This window comes from Gymnoscopelus braueri, assembly GCF_963280865.1.
Source record: "Gymnoscopelus braueri genome assembly, chromosome: 10".
NCBI classification, from domain to species: domain Eukaryota; kingdom Metazoa; phylum Chordata; class Actinopteri; order Myctophiformes; family Myctophidae; genus Gymnoscopelus; species Gymnoscopelus braueri.
This window is the reverse complement of record NC_137611.1, coordinates 13,947,088-13,966,302: the sequence shown is the minus strand read 5'-3', so window position 1 is coordinate 13,966,302 and position 19,215 is coordinate 13,947,088. Positions and strand designations below refer to the sequence as shown.

Genomic DNA, 19,215 nt, shown 5'->3' with positions numbered 1-19,215 from the left:
ATTGAACAGTGCTGGGAGTGTTTTATTGTATTCAAGTTCAATATGATCTGGCATCTACTGTGATCCAGATCAGATCAGTGGTTCTGAATGTGGGACGATCCAGGGACCTCCAGTGGTACTTGAGGGGGCTCCAGCCAGGGGGTCCCCACTCCCCCGTAAATAAATTACTGAGGATAAGGATAATTCCTTTTAACAGGACGTTCATGAAAGTCCTTGCTGCGGGCTTGTTTCCAATGAGGGCCTGTGAGCAATTAGGGGTTAAGAGTCTTGCTCAGGGACAAATTTCATTTCATCGACACATATGCTGGCGTGGCCTGGAATCGTACCTGGGGCAACCAGGGCCTCTGGCTCCCTAGGCGGGCTCACTAACCACTCAGCTATGGCCGCCCCTTAACTACTGATAGTTAATCTTCAGCATTATTACATAATAATAATAATAATAATAATAATAATAATAATAATAATAATAATAATAATAATACATTTTATTTGTAACACACTTTATATTTGACACAAATCTCAAAGTGCTACATTGCATAAAATAATGAAAACAATGAAATGAATAAAATTCAGATCAGTGGTAAGAGACCCCCTCCCCAACTATACACTGCTAAGAAAAAGTTAAAGTTCAAAAACACACAAGGCATCAATAAGTCCATCTGGGCAAATGCCTTATTTAAAAGAAAGGTTTTTAGTCCCCTTTTAAAAGCGCCAACAGACTGTGGCGCTCTCAGATGGTCAGGGAGGGCATTCCACAGCCGAGGAGCAGCTGAGCAGAAGGCCCGGTCCCCCATGGTGCGGAGCTTTCGTCATGGGGGTCTTCAGTGTGTTTTAATTTCCAGAACGGAGGGAGCCGGTGGAGGTCGGGGGTGCGAGGAGTTCCTTTAGATAGGAGGGGGCATTGCTGTGGGGATGCACTGATAGGTAAGAAGGGATCCTGAAGGAGACGGGAAGCCAGCAGTGATGGAAGAAGTAGGCCTACTCAAATTCTTTACTTAAGTAAAAGCATCAATACCCTATTGTAGAAATAGTCTGTTACAAGTACAAGTTCTGTATTCAAAATTTACTTGAGTAAAAGTACAAAAGTATTAATCATTATGCAGGTCTCATTCACAAGTTTTAAAATGTATACAATTTATGATTCTTTGAAAAATAGCCAATCTACAAGCTCACAAGGCGTCGCTTTGCGCTTTGCGTTGTGAGCTTGTAGATCAGCAAAAAATTGCCATTTTTAAATAATAATCAAAATATACAAAGTAACTAGTAACTAAAGTTTTCAATATTTTTTATACTGGATTAAAAGTACAATATTTACCTTTGAGATTTAGTGGAGTAGAAGTAAAAATATAGAAATTTGGAAATACTCCAGTAAAGTAAGTACAGTACTTGAGTAAATGCACTTAGTTACTTTCCACCACTGGAAGCCAGTGTAGCGAATGGAGCATGGGTGTGATATGTTCATATTACGCACTCTCATCAGGATCCTAACAGCACAGTTCTGAATGTACTGGAGCTTCTGGATGCTCTTGCTAGGGATTCCGATGATTCAAGTAAATACAACTAGAGAACGTGTCTGTACAAGAATGGCTATTTTGATCAGAGTTGCATTGTTATCTCTATACCTGTGGTAGCCTACACAGACAGTAAATAATTAATGTATAATCTCATGTACGTATATAGCTGCTGCTTTGTGGACCTGCCCAAGTGCCCAACCTTATGAACCCTAACCTCATGTACATACTGTACCAGCTGGATTATGCTATGTGTATACAGTATGTAGATATCACTGATTTTGTTCCTGCCTATCCTTGACATGTTTGTCTATACTGTTTTATTTCCTTTTCTCCTCCTGAAAACAACACAAACGATGGAGCTTGCACAAATACAAAATTCACCTACTTCTTTACACCTGTAAACCTGTGTTAAAGTTAAAGTTGGTTTTAAATCAGTTCTGGACCTATTTGACAGACATGCAACATCTGTTTTTTTTGGTATCATCCCAAAACTGATCTGAGTTTGTCAAATTATTTCCAGTGACCACACACCAAATAGGGATATTTTGATACACATCGGGAAGACTTTTGTTCAAAAGCCAAACATTAAGATATCATTTCTTTTGACAAGCACTTTTGACAGCATAACATTTAACTGAGGCAGAAGCATTGTCTCCAGTCGGTTCTTCTTCAGTCAATTCATTCCCCATGCTTCGTGAAGGGAGTACGGGGAGTGACTTACAATATATTGCAGACAGTCCATTTGCTCAGCCAAAGAGCACTGAACCAACGGTGGCAGACATCACACGGGTCAGACACAGTCCACCCAAAGCAAACACACCGCGAGCGTTTACTGATCTATTACGCTATTACTCAAACTGTGGTGGTGCAAGCCAAGCCCCATCCTTTCACATTATTTTATTCTGGCACATGTTAAGTACATGTGATAATATGTACAGTAGAATTATGAATTATATACAGTGGCCTGTTTGTTTAATGATTAATGCAGGAAGCGTGGTGTGGGGAAACTACTGCTACCCTTGAACACAAAGTACTTACTATAATTTGAACAAGATGAGTGCACACAAACTTGAAACACACACACACACACACACACACACACACACACACACACACACACACACACACACACACACACACACACACACACACACACACACACACACACACACACACACACACACACACACACACACACACACACACAGGGTGTTGATATGACTGAGCAAAGTGGAGAGAGGGTATAAAAATGGGGGAAGTCTGCGGTTACATCACATTTATCGACACAGCACCGGAGAGGTATGTATACTTTAAACTTTACGTAAACTAACTTGATATTACTAGCACTGTTTTTTTTATTTGATCCATGTTTGTTCCATTCTGGCATTCTATTCTATTTACAAAAAAAATGTCAGTTGCATTTTAAAATTAATGTCTCGTGGCATTTACTTTATTCATTTCCCTGAACTGCAATATTGTTTTCACTATATTTGTATCAGATATTCATAGGCTTATAACGGTATCTGCGTGTGCATGCCAATGCTCACACTCTTTTTGCTTAAAATGTCAATCTCAAACTCATTGACTCCAACGATGAATTTTAAATCCGGGGTTTTAAATTCAAAGCTGTGCCCTTCAGTAAAAAGAAAAGAAAAGCATAGTGCAGTAGTATGCATAATGTCACCAGCCAAGTGGTCCGTCATAACACACACTCAGTAAGTGTGATAAAACCTGTGCTTGTTGCTAAATCACTGTTTGTTTGTGTATTTATTTTGATGTCCTCATGGCAGGTTACATCTCTAGAACAGAAGCATGAAGTTGTTCCTGCTACCTCTGGCCCTGGCTCTGCTGTTTACAGCTGGTGAGTGAGTCTGTCACTGATTGTCCACTGAACAAACAGTCTCTGTTAACCCCTGAGCTGCTGGGACTGAGAGGCAGACAGACAGACAGACAGCACTGATGTCTGAGGGATGCTGAGATGGCACTGTGTCGAGAATTACATAATCTAATCAGGCTTGAGTGAAACAGTAGGCACAAGACATTATTTAGTGTTTTACTTTTGTAGTAGATCATTTTTGTAGATAGTTTTGGAGTAGGGCTGCAACTAAGGATATTTTTCCGATAAATTTTCCAGGTTTTACTTCTTATTTCTTCAAAATAAATCAATGAGAAAAAAATCTATCAATACTTGATTACATCGATAAGTTAGATTAAATGTTGCGCCACTATTTTGGAGTTCTAGATGAGTCATGTACAGCACATGAGTTCAGTCACAGAAAAGTATATTACTGTTGAACAAACTCCCCATTGCAGTTCTCACCTCTTCAGACTCCACCTTAGCCCGTAGCACTTGACCTAGCCTTGCCGACTTTGCAGGCTTATGCAAAGGTCAAAATGTCATCGTCTCCACCAGGCCCGAAAGGCATGTCCGAGACTATGTTTTGCACCATGTCTGTCCGTCCGTCCGTCCGTTGGGGAGAAAATGGGATAATAAAATAATGGCTACTCTAAATTTATAAGAGAATGTAGATCTGCTATTTTGTGAGAAAATTGTGGGAAATTGTGAAGTGCCCAAAATAAGCATGGTAGGTTGAAAGTGGTTATGGTTAACTATTCCATTTTAACCACATAAACCCATAGCATTCCAATTCTGGAGATGTCATAATAGGCAAACATTCTGCAAAAATAGGTGAACATTCAGTGATTTCCAAGCTCCCAATGCATCGTGTTGTGAGCAATTTTTGCCAAATGGTGCAGAGATTTAAGGAGGCTGCCATGTATAGACCACTGGGGGATAAGAAAACAAATAACTTACATATAGTCGATGTAAGATCAGACTTAATGCCTGCTTTGTGTTGTTTAGGTGAAGCTCTGGACTGTCACAGGTGTGTCCCCAGAAAGGCTGGTGGAACATGTGAGCTGTCAGTGGAGACCTGCAAAGCAGGGAAGGATGGCTGTGCTGCTGCCAAGTTCCTCCTGGAACCTTGTGAGTTCCCTAACATGCTGCATTGTACACACTACAACCAGTGGTGGGAAAAAGTACCCAAATTCTTTACTTAAGTAAAAGTAACAATACTGCAATATAGAAAAGTGAAAGTCCAGAAATCAAAATTTACTTGAGTAAAAGTACAAAGGTATTGGCATCAAAATGTACTTAAAGTACCAAGTACAAAAATATTTGAAAATAGCAGATCTACAAGCTCACAACGTGTCGCGATGTTGTGAGCTTGTAGATCTGCTATTTTCAAATAGCTTATGTATAAAATAGGGATAAAGTGGTTAATGTATGTTTATAATATCATAATTTATATCTGAAAAGTAACTAAAGTTTTCAAATAATTGTAGTGGAGTAAAAGTACAATATTTGCCTCTGAGATGTAGTGGAGTAGAAGTAAAAGTATTGGAAATTGGAAATACTCAAGTAAAGTACAAATACCTCAAAATTACCTCAAAAAGTACAGTACTTAAGTAAATGTACTTAGTTACTTTCCACCACTGACTACAACGGGTCCATTTGGTTCCCTTTACACTCTCTTTTAACTATGTTAAATCTCTTGAGTTCATGTGTAATTTAGTCTTTTGGAGAGTTTATGTTTTGATGACACCTCTGGTAGCTTTGTGGTCATTACAGCATCTGTTTATAGCTTGGTGTTGCTGGCTTCACCAGCAGTAAAACATAAAAAAAAAAAGAAAATACGTTTTTTTTTTGTTTTTTTTTAGCAGGTTGTGTAGGGGGCAAACACTGGCAAGCACTCACAACAAAAAATTGTATCTGGAAAAGTGGTCAAACAACACATTTATGTAGAATTTATGTAGACATATTGTGAAAAATACGTCAGTGAAACAATTGTCATTAAAAAACTTTACACTGTATGAACACTGATGATTTTACTGTGTACATGTACATCATGGCAGTGTTAACTTTGTTCTAAGCTAGAACAGAATCGGTCTTGAGAGATTAGGTAACCCATGTCCTTTTCTAATGTTTGCAGTCGGCCAGTACCAGAAGTGCATGGCCATGTCAGACTGTGAGATGCTGAAGCAGAACTCCTTCATCAACATGAAGTGTTGTGCCGGTGACATGTGCAACACCTTCGAATAATCCAGCCATTCTCAAGCTGTGGGCCGGGGTCCACTGATGGGCCGTTAGGATATTGCGAGCGGGCCCCCAAAACACAAATAATGTATTGATTTGATAACATTAATATTAAAAGAATGTGCTTAAAAGAAGACATGTTTTATTTTTTCATTAAAACTGTGTTTTACTGTGTGAAAAATGTGTTGTGATAGCGATAAATACGAACTTAAAGTACTTGGTTCCACTGATCCAAGCCGGTAAAACAATCGATTAGTTGATCATTAAAATAAACATGCTCTCAAAACACACTCGGCCCACCTATCTGACCACTTAACACGTCAGATGGGCAGTGTTGGCAGGTCTTTTTATTATAAGTTTCCACCAAGAATCTTATTTGAAAATAGCAGATCTACAAGCTCACGACGTGTCGCTCGCGATGCGACACGTTGTGAGCTTGTAGAGCTGCTGAAATAGCCGATGTATAGGTTTAAGTAGTAAGTGCTCATGTGGCCCATAGTTGCTTCTTTTGGGCTTGTTTTCCTAGACCTGGTTGCTTGTTTCTCTCACAGAACACCGCGCCAACACGTTCGCAATGTTCAAGTGGGCCCTGATCCAGAAATGGTTGAGAACCACTTTTCTGATCTACAAGAAATCCACTCTGTCCAGGTACCCCTGAGCCAGGCACTTTGCTGCAGTGCGCACGGTGTCAGGCCGATACTAGCAGATCACAACGTGCCCTCCTGCGACGCGTTGTGAGCTTGTAGATCTACTTTTTTCGACACACTGCATGCAACTAGGTATGCTAGGTCAGCAAAACCCATCACTGGATAAATTAAAGTTAAAATGTTTTGATCACATCCACTGGACATTTTAGTTGCGTTGTTCATGAAATTAGTAAACATCTCAACAACATAATCCAATGCACGCAATAAATTCCTCAATGATAAAGTGTAAGAAACAGACCCAGCTGTACCCTTAAAGGTAGGGTAATAGCTTTGTTAAATTACATGTTAAATATTGCCCTATATTCTGATCACACTCATAGCTATAGAGTGTTTGTTCAGTATCAGGAGTCTCCCTGTCTCTACAGCTCTTTAGTAAACATTTTCAGGCCAGGATACCAATTTTATCTTATCAGGAGAGAGAAACGTTTTGTTTTAACCAGAGTATATCACTTACCTCAGAGTGAAATTGCCGCAGATTATGTAACAAACAGGTGGAATGACACACCTCGAGAGCTGCATTTACATAACCACTTTTTGCTTTTAATGATTACAATCAAAAACATTTGTACAACATTTTCAACATTAGAAAATGGATGCGGGTTTTATTTGTTTTGGCTGACAGTAACTGCTATGAAAACAGACGGAGGGGGCCAGAGAGGTGGGTGGGTGGGCGTCGTGTGGACATGAAGTAGAAAAAGAGCTGTATAATTGACGGACAAAAATGGTTCGGCGATGTATCAGAAAAAACGTCCATATTTTCGTAGCGATTTTTTAAGCATATGAGGCAGTCAATGATATTTTTTTCTCATATCTTGTTGCCATAATGAGAAGCTAAGGTGTATAAAATCACTATAGTGTCTCTTATCGCAGAGACTGCAGTCCTCGTAACCTATAGCACAACAAATCAGTTTTTTTCTGATACACCCGCACAGAAAGCTGAATTTTGCATTCGTGCCAATCGCAGACATGTCAGAATGAATTGTGGGTAATATGTGACAGACAGGGAGGGGGGGAGGGTCATCACTCATTCTCTTTTCTTTCTTTTTTATCAAACAGAATAAAAATTAAAAATAAACAAGCATGACAAAAGGCATGTGGAGAGAAATATTGAACTGTGGAGTCTCAGAGCCATAAATATAGCCTGGTAACCCCCCCCCCTTCCGGAAATCTCTGGTCTGGCCTGAGGGCTTATCTGGGCGTTTCTTGCTCGTCTACAAAATGGACTCGCCTATCAGCGTCCTCTCTCATTGTTCTGTGATTGACAGCGGTGGTTGGCCAATCAGGTGGAACCCGAGTGAACCCGAGTGCAGCCGACCAAAATGGTTTGTCGGCCATTGAAATGTTGTCCGCTGTTTTTGGTTTCAGTTTTAAAACTTCAAGACGCTCTCAAACTTATTTTCTTGTGGCACGGAATTTACTTTTAAGATATAGTTCGGATAGCATTTAGTTGTTTAACTTCATATATGTGGTCAATTAATCATGACAGAGCCTATTTAAATAAAAAATGAAAATTCAGAGAACCGGCAGGGGCGGGCAGTGACACGCATATATCCGAATAAAGCGACCTATTTTCGGCATGGCCCTTTCAAAAGTCCCCCTGCGTCACGTTGCACTGGTAGTGGTGGAATGAACTGCTGATTGGCTGAAGGGGAACGAACTGCTGATTGGCTGAAGGGGTTGTCAGTCATCGGTATTACTCCCGCCCAGCTCCAGCCCACAGCCAAAAAGCCAAACAGGCCCCCATGTCAGACACACTCCTGAAATCAAATACAAATGAGATTTCCAGAGGGAGGGGTTTACCAGGCTACCATAAACAGACAGTATTGGATATTTAGGACCCTGGGTGGGTAGGGGGGGGCGGTTGAGGGCGGGGGGTTCAGGGGTGGAGTCAGCTGAGGTGGAGGAGGAGAGAACTGGCAGCGAGCCTTCAAGTAACGGGATATCCCAGTGCAGTGTCCTGTGTGTTGATTGGGGCGACCGGGCGGCGTCGACTACATCATGGAGCAGGACGTCTTTCCTGGTTGCACGTCGCCATCGATCCTCTCTGCCTCCAGGATCATCCTGCGGAACACCTCCACGGTCGTCTGGGGGACACACACCGTTATTTCATTAACTTTTTTCTAACTCACAGTTGAATAGCAGATGTACAAGCTCGCAGTGCGGCACGAAGTGACACACTGTGAGCTTGTACGTCTGCAATGTTGTTGCTCCCAGGCTCCCAGCCTAGGGAGCCCAGGGCCGAGCTCATGCCTCCTTCAATGCATGAGAGCCAACAGACCTTCTTATCACCCGACAGGGGGGAGTTTCCCCGGTAGGACGTAGCGCGTGGAAGGAACACGTTATTCCAACCAGTACCAATGGTGGAAGAAGTACTCACTCAAGTATAAATACCACAATGTAGAAATACTCCGTTACAAGTTAAAAGTACGGCATTCAAAATTGACTTGAGTAAAAGTACAAAAGTATTGGCATCAATATGTGAGCTTATAGATTGTGAGCTATTTTCAAATAGCTGAAGTATACATAGGGCGGCTGGTGTGGTTAATGTACAGTATGTTTTGTAACAATGACCATTATCTACAAAGTAACTAGTAACTGAGTTACTAGTTTTCAAATAATTTTAGTGGAGTTAAAAGTACAATTTGCCTCTGAGATGTAGTGGAGTAGAAGTAAAAGTATTGCAAAAACTCCCAAGTAATAAAATACCTCAAAATTGTACTGAGTAAACATACTTAGTTACTTTCCTCCACTGCTGTATACACACCTTGGATGGATCATATTCACTCATAACAACACTCAGACGTGAAGTAACCCAAACCCACAGAAACAACTTACTGTTTTCACACTGCATGTCCAATCAATCAAAAGCAATAACTTTGAACTTGTATTTTGGAAATTCTGACCTGATGGGTGGATGGATGAATAGACAGATTATAGAGAGATGGAGAGATGAATGGACAGACAGACAGACAGACAGACAGACAGACAGACAGACAGACAGACAGACAGACAGACAGAGGTAGATGGGTGGGTGGATGGATGGATGGATGGATGGAAGGACTGAGGGACGGGTCAGGGATGGTGTTATTACTGAGTGAACAAAGCCCCTGAAGCATGAACACCATGGTTCTACATGGTTCTACAGTTATTACCTGGTTCTCTTTAGCTGAAGAAGACTCCCATGAAGGTTCTACAGTTCTTACCTGGTTCTCTTAAAGGGATAGCTCACCCCCAAAATGATTTTCTTTCTATTGATTAGTCACCCCATGGAGACTTGAATTCATGGATATTTTTTAGTTTTTGTCGCATTCCTAAGCCAATAATTTGATGACCGGCGGAGAGTCTTCGGTCTCCTACCGGAACCGCTGCCTACCAGTCCGCTGGTCATCAAATTATTGGTTTAGGAATGCGACAAAAACTAAATAAAATACCCATGAATTCAAGTCTCCATGGGGTGAATGGGGTGACAGAGAAAGAGAATAGAGGGGAAAATTTTTTTTTTTGGGTGAACTGTCCCTTTAATCTGAAGACTCCCATGAAGGTTCTACAGTTCTTACCTGGTTCTCTTTAGCTGAAGACTCCATGAAGGTCGCGTTCCAGGATTCAGCTAATGCTTTCCCCTCTTCACAGCTGATTACTCTGGAGGACACAGGCATCAGGCATCAGGCCAGTCGTGACACAAAAGGCACTTTTCAACATAAATTCAGTAGAGTATCGCTGCAATGCTGACCTCGGCTAAACCAAGGAGGTCTGTTCACAAAGAATTCAGCCCTGGTAAATTGAGTGTTCATTGACGCTAAAAGGTACACAGTACACGTAGAGAAAAGGTGCTAAAGTACAGTAAGTTGTAAAAGCACTTGATATGTCCATTATTATTCATATCTTATTCTTATTCATATCTTCATTCAAATAATATTTTACAATGCGTTTACAAAAATCGACCTGTTCTCTAACCTTTTCGTGTGTGTATGTGTATGTGTGTGTGTGTGTGTGTGTGTGTGTGTGTGTGTGTGTGTGTGTGTGTGTGTGTGTGTGTGTGTTAGATCTTTCACCATTTCTCTGTCTCGGGTAGCAACTGACCGCAAACTAAATAGCTTGCAAACATTATAAAGGCTTTATAATGTTTGCAGGGTAAAGAAAGACTTGTAAAATCACTGAGCTACTCCACATGGCCAGTTTGTATTTACACACAAAGCCTTTTGATCTGATGTAAGATGTCAGTGTACATCACAACATACCGCTCCATATGTAGGTCATTCTTATTTCCGACCAACATAATTGGTACTCTGCAGGGGAGGAGGGGAAAAGACAGGAATGCTGAAGTTATGTACAGTGTGGTACTTTATCTTTGAATGCCATGTTACGCAAATGAGGACGACAGTAGGCGATACTCACTGAACTTTCCCCACCATGTCCAATAACTTTTCATGGATCACTTGTACAACTTCAAAACTGTAAACGAGATGTTTGTTTTTTTTCCTTCAGTTTTCATATACTGTATATATTGTATATTGTGCGGTCTGGTCATTATATATGACGTGAACTTATGAACCTTTAATCCATTAACACATTCCATGCCAGAGTTTAATCTCATAATGTACTCACCAGTGCCAGCGTTTTATTGTTGTTTTTTTGTTTTTTTCATGTCGCCACAGACCTCGCTAAATAAGTTAAAAGTGCGCGTTCATTTGGTTCTAAACACACGGCGGATCCGTGAGAAACGGCCAGCGAAAATAGTTTCCAAATCCGTGCCGCCATCTTGAAGATACAGCCGATCAACGTTAAACAGTGATCAGCGAGGAGAAAAACAACAACCGAGAAAATCGAGTTTTAAACAGGATCCCAGACAGGAAGCGGATACGATCGAAAAAAACGGAACCCGAATAATTCTGTTTCCGACCGGAAACCGGAAACGGAAATGGATCAAAAAAATTCGGAAAGTGCACCTGGGGCAAAATCAATGGGAATCGGCGGTTCGCGTAGATCTACGCGACTGGCACGCTGCGGCTTTAAATAGGTTCGCGTAGATCTACGCGATTGGCATTCAATGTGTTAAGACCGGGAACGCATCTGTCATTTTCAGATTTCTTTGGCTATTAAAAAAATAGCAGACATACAAGCTCATAGCGCTCCACCGAGTGCCGCGCTATGAGCTTTTAGATCCACTATCTTTAGTAAAATCGTGGAGAATTTGTGCAAATCTTTGAATGTATATTTTTTAAGTGAACATTTGTAACTCAAATCTTTGCTTCTGGGGGTCCCTGGAACAAAACGTTTTGAGATGGGGGTCCGCGGCCAAATACATACCTAAAAATGTTTTCTACATCCTAACAGTATGTTATCAGTGGTGCTCCAACTTTTCCATGTCAACGACCCCCAAAATGATATGCATTTGGTCCCCATCTCAAAATATGTTGTTCCAGGGACCCCCAGAAGCACGGATCGGAGTTGAAAATGTTCGCTTTAAAGAAATAGCAGATCTACAAGCTCATAGCGCAACACTTGGTGCCGCGCTATGAGCTTATATCTGCTATTTTTTTAATATCCAAAGATATCTAAAAATGACACAGATGCGTTTCCGGATTGAATTTAATATAAAATGTTTTAGTAAAGTAGAAATGTACCTTTTGTTAGATGTGACAGAGTACACCAGAATGTAACCATTGATATCTATGGAGTATGTCTGAGGGAAGATTGAGTACTCATCCTGGGGACAGAAAAAGAAAATGAAAGTTATACAGTAGTAATGACAACATATCATTCGAATAGCTATATTTTAATAACGTGAAAACTACACAGACAAAATACAAGAAGCTAAACCAGTGGTTCTCAAACTTGTTCATGTCAAGGACCCCCAAATTGACACTTATTAGCCCGCGGACCCCCATTTGAAAAGATATGCCCAAGACCCCCATAAGAGAAGATTTCTAGCAGTGTCACAGCTAGAGTCTCTAGCAGTGATTTTTTACCATTTTAATTTCAAGGACCCCCAGTTTGACATGCATTAGGCTACGGACCCCCATTTAATGGCATTTATATCTCTGGGACCCCAATTTATATTGTAAAATCAATGTTAATTTAACTCTAAGAGTGTACAAATGGAACCAAATGGACCCGTTAGGGTCCATTTGGTTCCATTTGTGCACTCTCTGAGTTACAGACCCATAAGGGTCCATTTGGTTCATAACTATCTATCATTTAGCTGGGGACCCCCTGGAACTCCCTCAAGGACCCCTGGGGGTCCCCGGACCCCACTTTGAGAACCAACGAGCTAAACAATACAGGAGCTACTAATAGTACCTCTCCTATAACCTTTGTTTTATTTAGCTGAGATATTCCAGTGCTTGTCATTATACTGTACTTCCACAGTAAGTGCATCTTTTGGCAACAGCCCACCTCAGCAGCTGGGAGCCTGCTTGGAGTCAAGTACCTGACATGAACAAGTATCACATAAAGTGGGCTACAGCATCCAAGTATCAACCTCAAAAGTGACCGGTAGCACTTGCTGGCAAAACCACGGGAGGCAAACGAGGTATAACGAGGTATCAATATAAAGTTCAGGTCCAAAGCACAATTTCTTCAATTAAAAACCATTGACTGTTAATTCAAATCCCTGACAGACACATATATATTGATTACCTGGCGACGAAATCTGTGATTGGACAGAGTTATCTTTCTTCATTTTGTGCCACGTTGTGAGATAATTTTTACAATACAATTCAATTTAGTTTGTCACATTTTAGTCATCTGAAATGTTTTAGTTTTAGTAACATTTTTGATGACTAAATATTATACGATTTTAGTCAACTAAATCTACAGTTGATATAGTCGACTAAAATGTATGTTGGCAGGCACTGATGGCGTCATAATGCCTGATTTATACCAAAGCTTGTTAATTTATGAAGATCCGCCATCCCGATTGTAGCCACTAGAGGCGAAATTGGTACACAAATCCTACAAATGGTCTCCTAAGTGGGCACAAATATCGCCAACGTCCTATGTTTATTGGTGCTAGATCCCACGAGAGTGTGTTGCTGGGACAGGTAAAGGTTGATATTAAAGTTGATTTACTCCTGATTTGTCTCTCTGAAAAAAGCCATTTTAGTATGAAATTCTTGGGAAGATTGTGTGGCGATTGGGTCCAATATTTAGTTCAGTGACCACCAAAGAATGGTTCAGAAGCTGTGATCACATTCACTCTTCCATTGGAATTGATAGACTCCAACCTGCTTCCGGTCTCCTAACAAGGTGGCCACGCACCTGCTCCACGCTGACACGGGAAGTAAACCGGAGATGGCGGGTCTTTTTTTTTGTCTTGGTTTATACTTAGCTGTGTACCGAAAACATCCGATCTACAAGCTCACAGCGACGTGTTGTGAGCTTAAAGATCGGCTATTTTCAGAGCGCGACACCCACTCACAGCCAAGCATAAAATGACTTAGTTCTACTGGATCTCTTGTCCACTAGTAACATTTTAGTCTAGTTTTTATTTGTTGAAGAAATTGTCAGTAAATTGTGTCATAGTTTTAGTCATCATAGCTTATTTTTTATTTAATTTTCATCAGTGAAAAAAGGTACCGTAGTTGACAAAATGTTTGACATCGTTTTAGTCGACAAAATTAACACTGGTTGTGAGTTAAGATTTCTGTGAAGGAGTTTGCGTACCTGTCCTGCCGTGTCGACCAGCTGAAGATGGTACTCCTGTCCGTTTATCGTGATCATTTTGGTGAACGCTGCAGGACAGGGAAAAGTCAGAACAGCAATCCATCACTAATAACTCTGCATGAAGTACTTCCACTGATAGGGATGGTGATTTACGATGACAATTAAAAAAAGATATCGTCGCTGTCAGGCAGAAACCTTGTATCTCCACATTTCATCTTTTTATGGTTTTGCATAAATTAATGTCCTCTTCGCCATATGACAGTGTCATGCACAAGTAGCAGAAATTGCCAGTCTACAAGCTCACGATGCACTATGAGCTTGTAGATTTTTGAACATTTGTGAAAATATTTGGAAATTGTCACATATAATGCCATGCCCAAAATAGCAATACCAGATTGAACGTGTTTCAATCTGTCTGTGGGTTTTACATATTTAACCAATTAAAAGTATTAACAGGAGCTTGTGACTAAACTAATAACTACATTGGATCCACTGGAACACAGGTTCTTTTTCCCCATTTCCTGAAAAGTTACGGTTTCGGACATACAAGGTTTCTGCCTGACAGCGAAGATATTGCATATTGGGATGGGATGAGACAGAGTTAACAGGACAGATTGCATATCGATCAGTAGAGTCTTCAATCTATAGACCCTCCCTTGGTAAATCTACAAAAAAAGAAGTGTTGCCCTGTTATATTCGGTTCCTCAAGCTATATAGATGGGATACAGGCCCCATGTTTCAGGTGGGCTACACCAATGCCAGGTTCTATGGAATCCACAAGATGAGATGGTTGAGGGTTTGAATCCCCGAGCTACATGGCTAGACAGATGGACAGAAATGATTTAATACCCAGTCCCCACACACAAACTCACCCCGACTACTGTCTACTCTAAAGTCATCTAGCCCCAATAGTGAAGTTAATGGAGGATTGTTATTAGACTAGGCAGCCACCAGGGGTGAATGCATGTCACTTTACGCACTAAAGTCCCAGTGTTTATATAACTCTGAAGCGTGTACAAAGGGTCCATTTGGTTCCATTCGTACACTCTTCAGAGTTAAATTAACACTAAGGATATAACTGTGTATGATTGTGAGTGAAGTTGTTTCAGTTCAGTTCAGTCCTTCATTTCCTGGACCAAACACAGTGACACAATCATCTGTCATCTAGGACAGCGATGGGAAAGGTTTGTCATTGTGAAACCATTTGCCATTGTGGTGTCTTGAATAGCTGCATGGCGGACAGGCTTGTCACGGCAGCATAAAAACCAAATCTCCGATTGTGCACGAATACCTCGTCGCTGTACAGCGTGTCGAAGTAGTTTGTATGGTGGTTTGTACTGAGCCCGAAACAGCTATATCAACGCATAATGCAGCCTGTAAGGGCCTATATCTCAACACAAAACTACATTCTCTGGAGCATTTAATTTGTGTCAAAAATGTGGGTGTAAGCACAAAAAGAGACACAGCCAGCACAGTGTGACCCACTTACTGTTTTCTATCGTTGGGTCATAGGAGTCGACAAACTGCCCTTCCACAAACTGAATTGTCAATGAGGACTTTCCTGCAAAAAACACAGACAATTATTAATCACGCTTCCTCAGCGAACGTAGGAAAATGTCAACTGGATGACGACACCGTCAAATTATTACGGTCTTAACCCTTTAAGACCGGGAAAGCATCTGTCATTTTAAGATTTCTTTGGCTATTCAAAAATAGCAGATATACAAGCTCATAGCACGGCACCGAGTGCCGCGCTATGAGCTTGTACATCTGCAACAAAAAAAAAATTCGTGAACATTTTGTGCAAATCTTTGAAAATACATATATTTTTAAAGCCAACATTTTTAACTCAAATCTTTGCTTCTGGGGGATTCTACAAATGTCTTCTAAATCCTAACAGTTTTTTGAAAAAAACGTATGTTGCTATATCAGTGGTTCTCAAACTTTTTTCATGTCAAGGACCCCCAAAATGATATGTATTTGGCCGCGGACCCCTTATCTCAAAATATGTTGTTCCAGGGACCCCCCTGAAGCAAAGATTTGAGTTAAAAATGTATACATATATTCAAAGATTTGCACACATTTTTCACGATTTCTTTCCAAAAATAGCAGATCTACAAGCTCATAGATCTGCTATTTTTGAATAGCCCAAAGAGATCTAAAAATGACACACAGATGCGTTCCCGGTCTAAATGGGTTAATGAATGAGATGCTGTTCATCATGGGTTTGAGGCCAATGTGACACTGCAGGGACTCAGTTGTACACGTGAACACGTGCACAGTAAAATCATTAGTGTTCTGGTTCCACTTGCACACTCTCAGAGTTAGAAGCTGCAATCCGGAACTTATTTGAATTAACGTAATGTTATTTTAACCAATGGTGGAAAGTAACTACGTACATTTACTTAAGTAAGTAGGCCTATACTGTATTCAAGTACAACTTGGAGGTGAGGTGCTTTTACTTTAGTGGGGTATTTCCAATTTTTTTAAATACTTTTACTCCACTACATCAGTCAAATATTGTACTTTTTACTCCACTGCAATTATTAGAAAGCATTAGTATACTTTTACTCAAGTACATTTTGAATTCTGGACTTTTACAGAGTATTTCTACATTGCAGTATTGATACTTTTAAGTAAAACATTTGAGTACTTTTACCACCACTGATTTTAACCATAGCAATCTGTATGGTAGAGTATGTTAATACAACATAACTAGTGGTAGGCCTATGTCTGCAGTGGTTGGAGGTGGTCTCTCCCTGCTCTTCCACAGAGACTATGTTAAAACCCCCGGTGTCAGGTATAGGACACCTACTGGTCGACAAGTAGTACTGCCTGAAGCTCACAGGCACACATTATATTTCCTCTGGCCAAGCAGTAGAAGTTCAAATCCTTGCTATAGCCTATGGAGGAGGAATGACATGAAACTTGCTGATTGCAGCTTTTCAAATGGACACCCAGGGTTTCACAGTGTGTTCATCATGATGCCCCATGTGTCCAGTTTCAGCATCGTAGGCCTACTCAGTGATAGATAGCTTATATTGATCCTGCTAGAACCACCACAGCACAGAAGATGCCCCTTTTTTTTATGACCAAGGCAAGTCAATTGTTACTTTTTGCTTCAAAAAAGGTCCACATTTTTTATCACGATCTATTAACACTGCGTCGAATGCGCTTTGCAAATGCGCTTTGCAAACGGGCCCCAGTGTGCAGTGTGTGTGTCACACACAGTGTGTGTGTGTGTGTGTGTGTGTGTGTGTGTGTGTGTGTGTGTGTGTGTGTGTTTGTTTCAAGTTTGACACACACCAGGGCCTCAGATCTCATCTCTCTCTGTGTGTGTGTGTGTGTGTGTGTGTGTGTGTGTGTGTGTGTGTGTGTGTGTGTGTGTGTGTGTGTGTGTGTGTGTGTGTGTGTGTGTGTGTGTGTGTGTGTGTGTGTGCCTGGCTGTGCCAGTAAATCGACAAGGCCACGTCTCACCTGGCGGCGCTCAGCGCTCTCATTCGTTCCATTGAGATGTCGCGTGACAGATTGCTCTCCCTATAATGAAAGTTCATTATAGGGAGGCGGATGAAGCGCTATTCATTGTTGATGCTAACCGGAAGACTCGCCCCAAAACACGCTCGCCCCCTCCCCCCCCATTTTTCTTTTCGCGGACCAGTGGGTCTTGTATTCTTGTATTTGTTTTAGGTTAGAAATAAGTTTAGGGTTAGGCATATAGTTTTACTGAGGCTAAGTTTAGGAATAAGGTTAGGTTTTGGCACCGTTTTACTGAGGTTACGTTTGGGAATAATGTTAGGTTCGTTTAGGCATAGTTTTACCGAGGTTACGTTTAGGAATACCAGGTGAATACCGCCATGATTTGCACCGGGGGGGTGACAGTGTTTTGGGGCGAGCGTTTTGGTATTCTTCTCGATGCCATGGCCGCCAGGACCTGATCTGCGTCCAAGCGCCGCATCGTTCTGAGGCCAGGGGGAGAGAGACACCCAGACCCCATTGTGTGCGTCTCTCTCTCTCTCTCTCTCTCTCTCTCTCTCTCCGTGTGTGGTTGGTTTGTAGAAAGAAAAAAACTCACCTACGGATCTGTACCCGAGGATGGCGATCTTCCTGGATTTGGGCTGCGGCATATCTCTATCTGGTGCTGGGTTATCGCATCTAGTCCTCCGGGTCTACAACCACCACAGCCTCCCAGAACTGGAACGCATCAAAATTCAAAGGAGCGCAGCAGGGAGTCGTCCATATACATACAACACAACCTGAACTATAACCCTGACGGCGAAAAGCTGCTATTGTGTTATAAATAATAATATCCACAGTTTAGTTAAAGTGATATTTTTCAGGCCCATAAAAAAGCATGGAGTAGTATCTATAGATCTTATAATAACTGCGTCACTCCCCTTTGCGATCAAGGTTGCCAGGTTTTGAGAGAGACACAAGCAACCCGGGCGTCTATGAACATGAGACGAGCCCAAAAGAAGCCAGCCCGGGGCCTTCACCCTTTAAACATTGGCTATTTGAAATGAGCAGATCTACAAGCTCACAATGCCTGGCGATGCGACGCGTTGTGAGCGTGTAGCTCTATTTGAGCTGCTATTTGAGCTGCTATTTTCAAAACAAATCTTCATAGAAAATTGTATTTATTTCTATTTTTGAAACATTTTAACAACACAAATCTTGTATAGTGGGATCCCTGGCAATAAAATGTTTACAGATGGGGTGCGCAGACAAATACATATTCATTTGGGGGTCCTTGACTTGAAAATGTTTGAGAAATACTGGTTTAAACAACATTAGGAAACAAGACCAAATAAGCAACTACACTTAAGAAACAAGACCCAAAAAAAACTACAACCCACAACTAACCAATATTTACAAGCAACTTCACAGAAAAACAAGCCCAAAGTCGCTTATAATAAGTGGACATGGCAACACTGGTCACCCCCCTTTGCGATATAATGAATTAGTAATAAGCACCAGACGCTGATATGCTGGACGCGGAGGAAAGGGGCTGCGCTGTCACCTCTTGCTGAAGCCTGATTGGACAAAACTGCTGCCTGTCAAGCAACGGCCCTCGGTCTGTGGAACATGATTGGCTGTCACAAACATTATGAAGTGCTGGGTGGTCAGCGTTAATGTCATTCATATCTTTAGAGGGTCAGGGAAAAGTGACCATACTATTGGTCAGGGAAGACGTCACCAAACAGTAGCTACTCCTTTTCATACCCTATACTATACT

At 41.2% G+C, this 19,215-nt stretch overlaps 2 protein-coding genes across 2 annotated transcripts; one reads left to right on the top strand and one right to left on the bottom strand.

The window, feature by feature from the left end:
* Window positions 1-3,302: 3,302 nt before the first annotated feature.
* On the top strand, window positions 3,303-5,819 carry ly97.3 (lymphocyte antigen 97, tandem duplicate 3). Its single transcript, XM_080439677.1, has 3 exons — window positions 3,303-3,375; window positions 4,378-4,500; window positions 5,507-5,819. The coding sequence occupies exons 1-3, from the start codon at window positions 3,327-3,329 to the stop codon at window positions 5,614-5,616; spliced, it is 282 nt and encodes a 93-aa protein (XP_080295803.1). The 5' UTR covers window positions 3,303-3,326; the 3' UTR covers window positions 5,617-5,819.
* A 1,016-nt stretch (window positions 5,820-6,835) lies between these two features.
* On the bottom strand, window positions 6,836-18,384 carry rheb (Ras homolog, mTORC1 binding). The gene is made up of 8 exons (XM_080440762.1): window positions 18,055-18,384; window positions 15,472-15,543; window positions 13,983-14,050; window positions 11,942-12,024; window positions 10,713-10,769; window positions 10,556-10,603; window positions 9,875-9,956; window positions 6,836-8,401 (listed from the first exon to the last, which is right to left on the bottom strand). Exons 1-8 carry the CDS (start codon window positions 18,104-18,106, stop codon window positions 8,309-8,311), a joined length of 555 nt encoding a protein of 184 aa, XP_080296888.1. The 5' UTR covers window positions 18,107-18,384; the 3' UTR covers window positions 6,836-8,308.
* Between the last annotated feature and the right edge of the window lie 831 nt (window positions 18,385-19,215).

Excerpts from the sequence above, each read along its gene's own strand:
- ly97.3 (XM_080439677.1), top strand. The coding sequence starts at position 3,327 with ATGAAGTTGTTCCTGCTACCTCTGGCCCTGGCTCTGCTGTTTACAGCT. Across the intron at positions 3,376-4,377 it reads GGCTCTGCTGTTTACAGCTG|GTGAAGCTCTGGACTGTCAC; the intron begins GTGAGTGAGTCT and ends TGTGTTGTTTAG. Across the intron at positions 4,501-5,506 it reads CAAGTTCCTCCTGGAACCTT|TCGGCCAGTACCAGAAGTGC; the intron begins GTGAGTTCCCTA and ends TAATGTTTGCAG.
- rheb (XM_080440762.1), bottom strand. The coding sequence starts at position 18,106 with ATGCCGCAGCCCAAATCCAGGAAGATCGCCATCCTCGGGTACAGATCC. Across the intron at positions 14,051-15,471 it reads TGACCCAACGATAGAAAACA|CGTTCACCAAAATGATCACG; the intron begins GTAAGTGGGTCA and ends CCTGTCCTGCAG. Across the intron at positions 9,957-10,555 it reads AATGACCTACATATGGAGCG|AGTAATCAGCTGTGAAGAGG; the intron begins GTATGTTGTGAT and ends TGTGTCCTCCAG.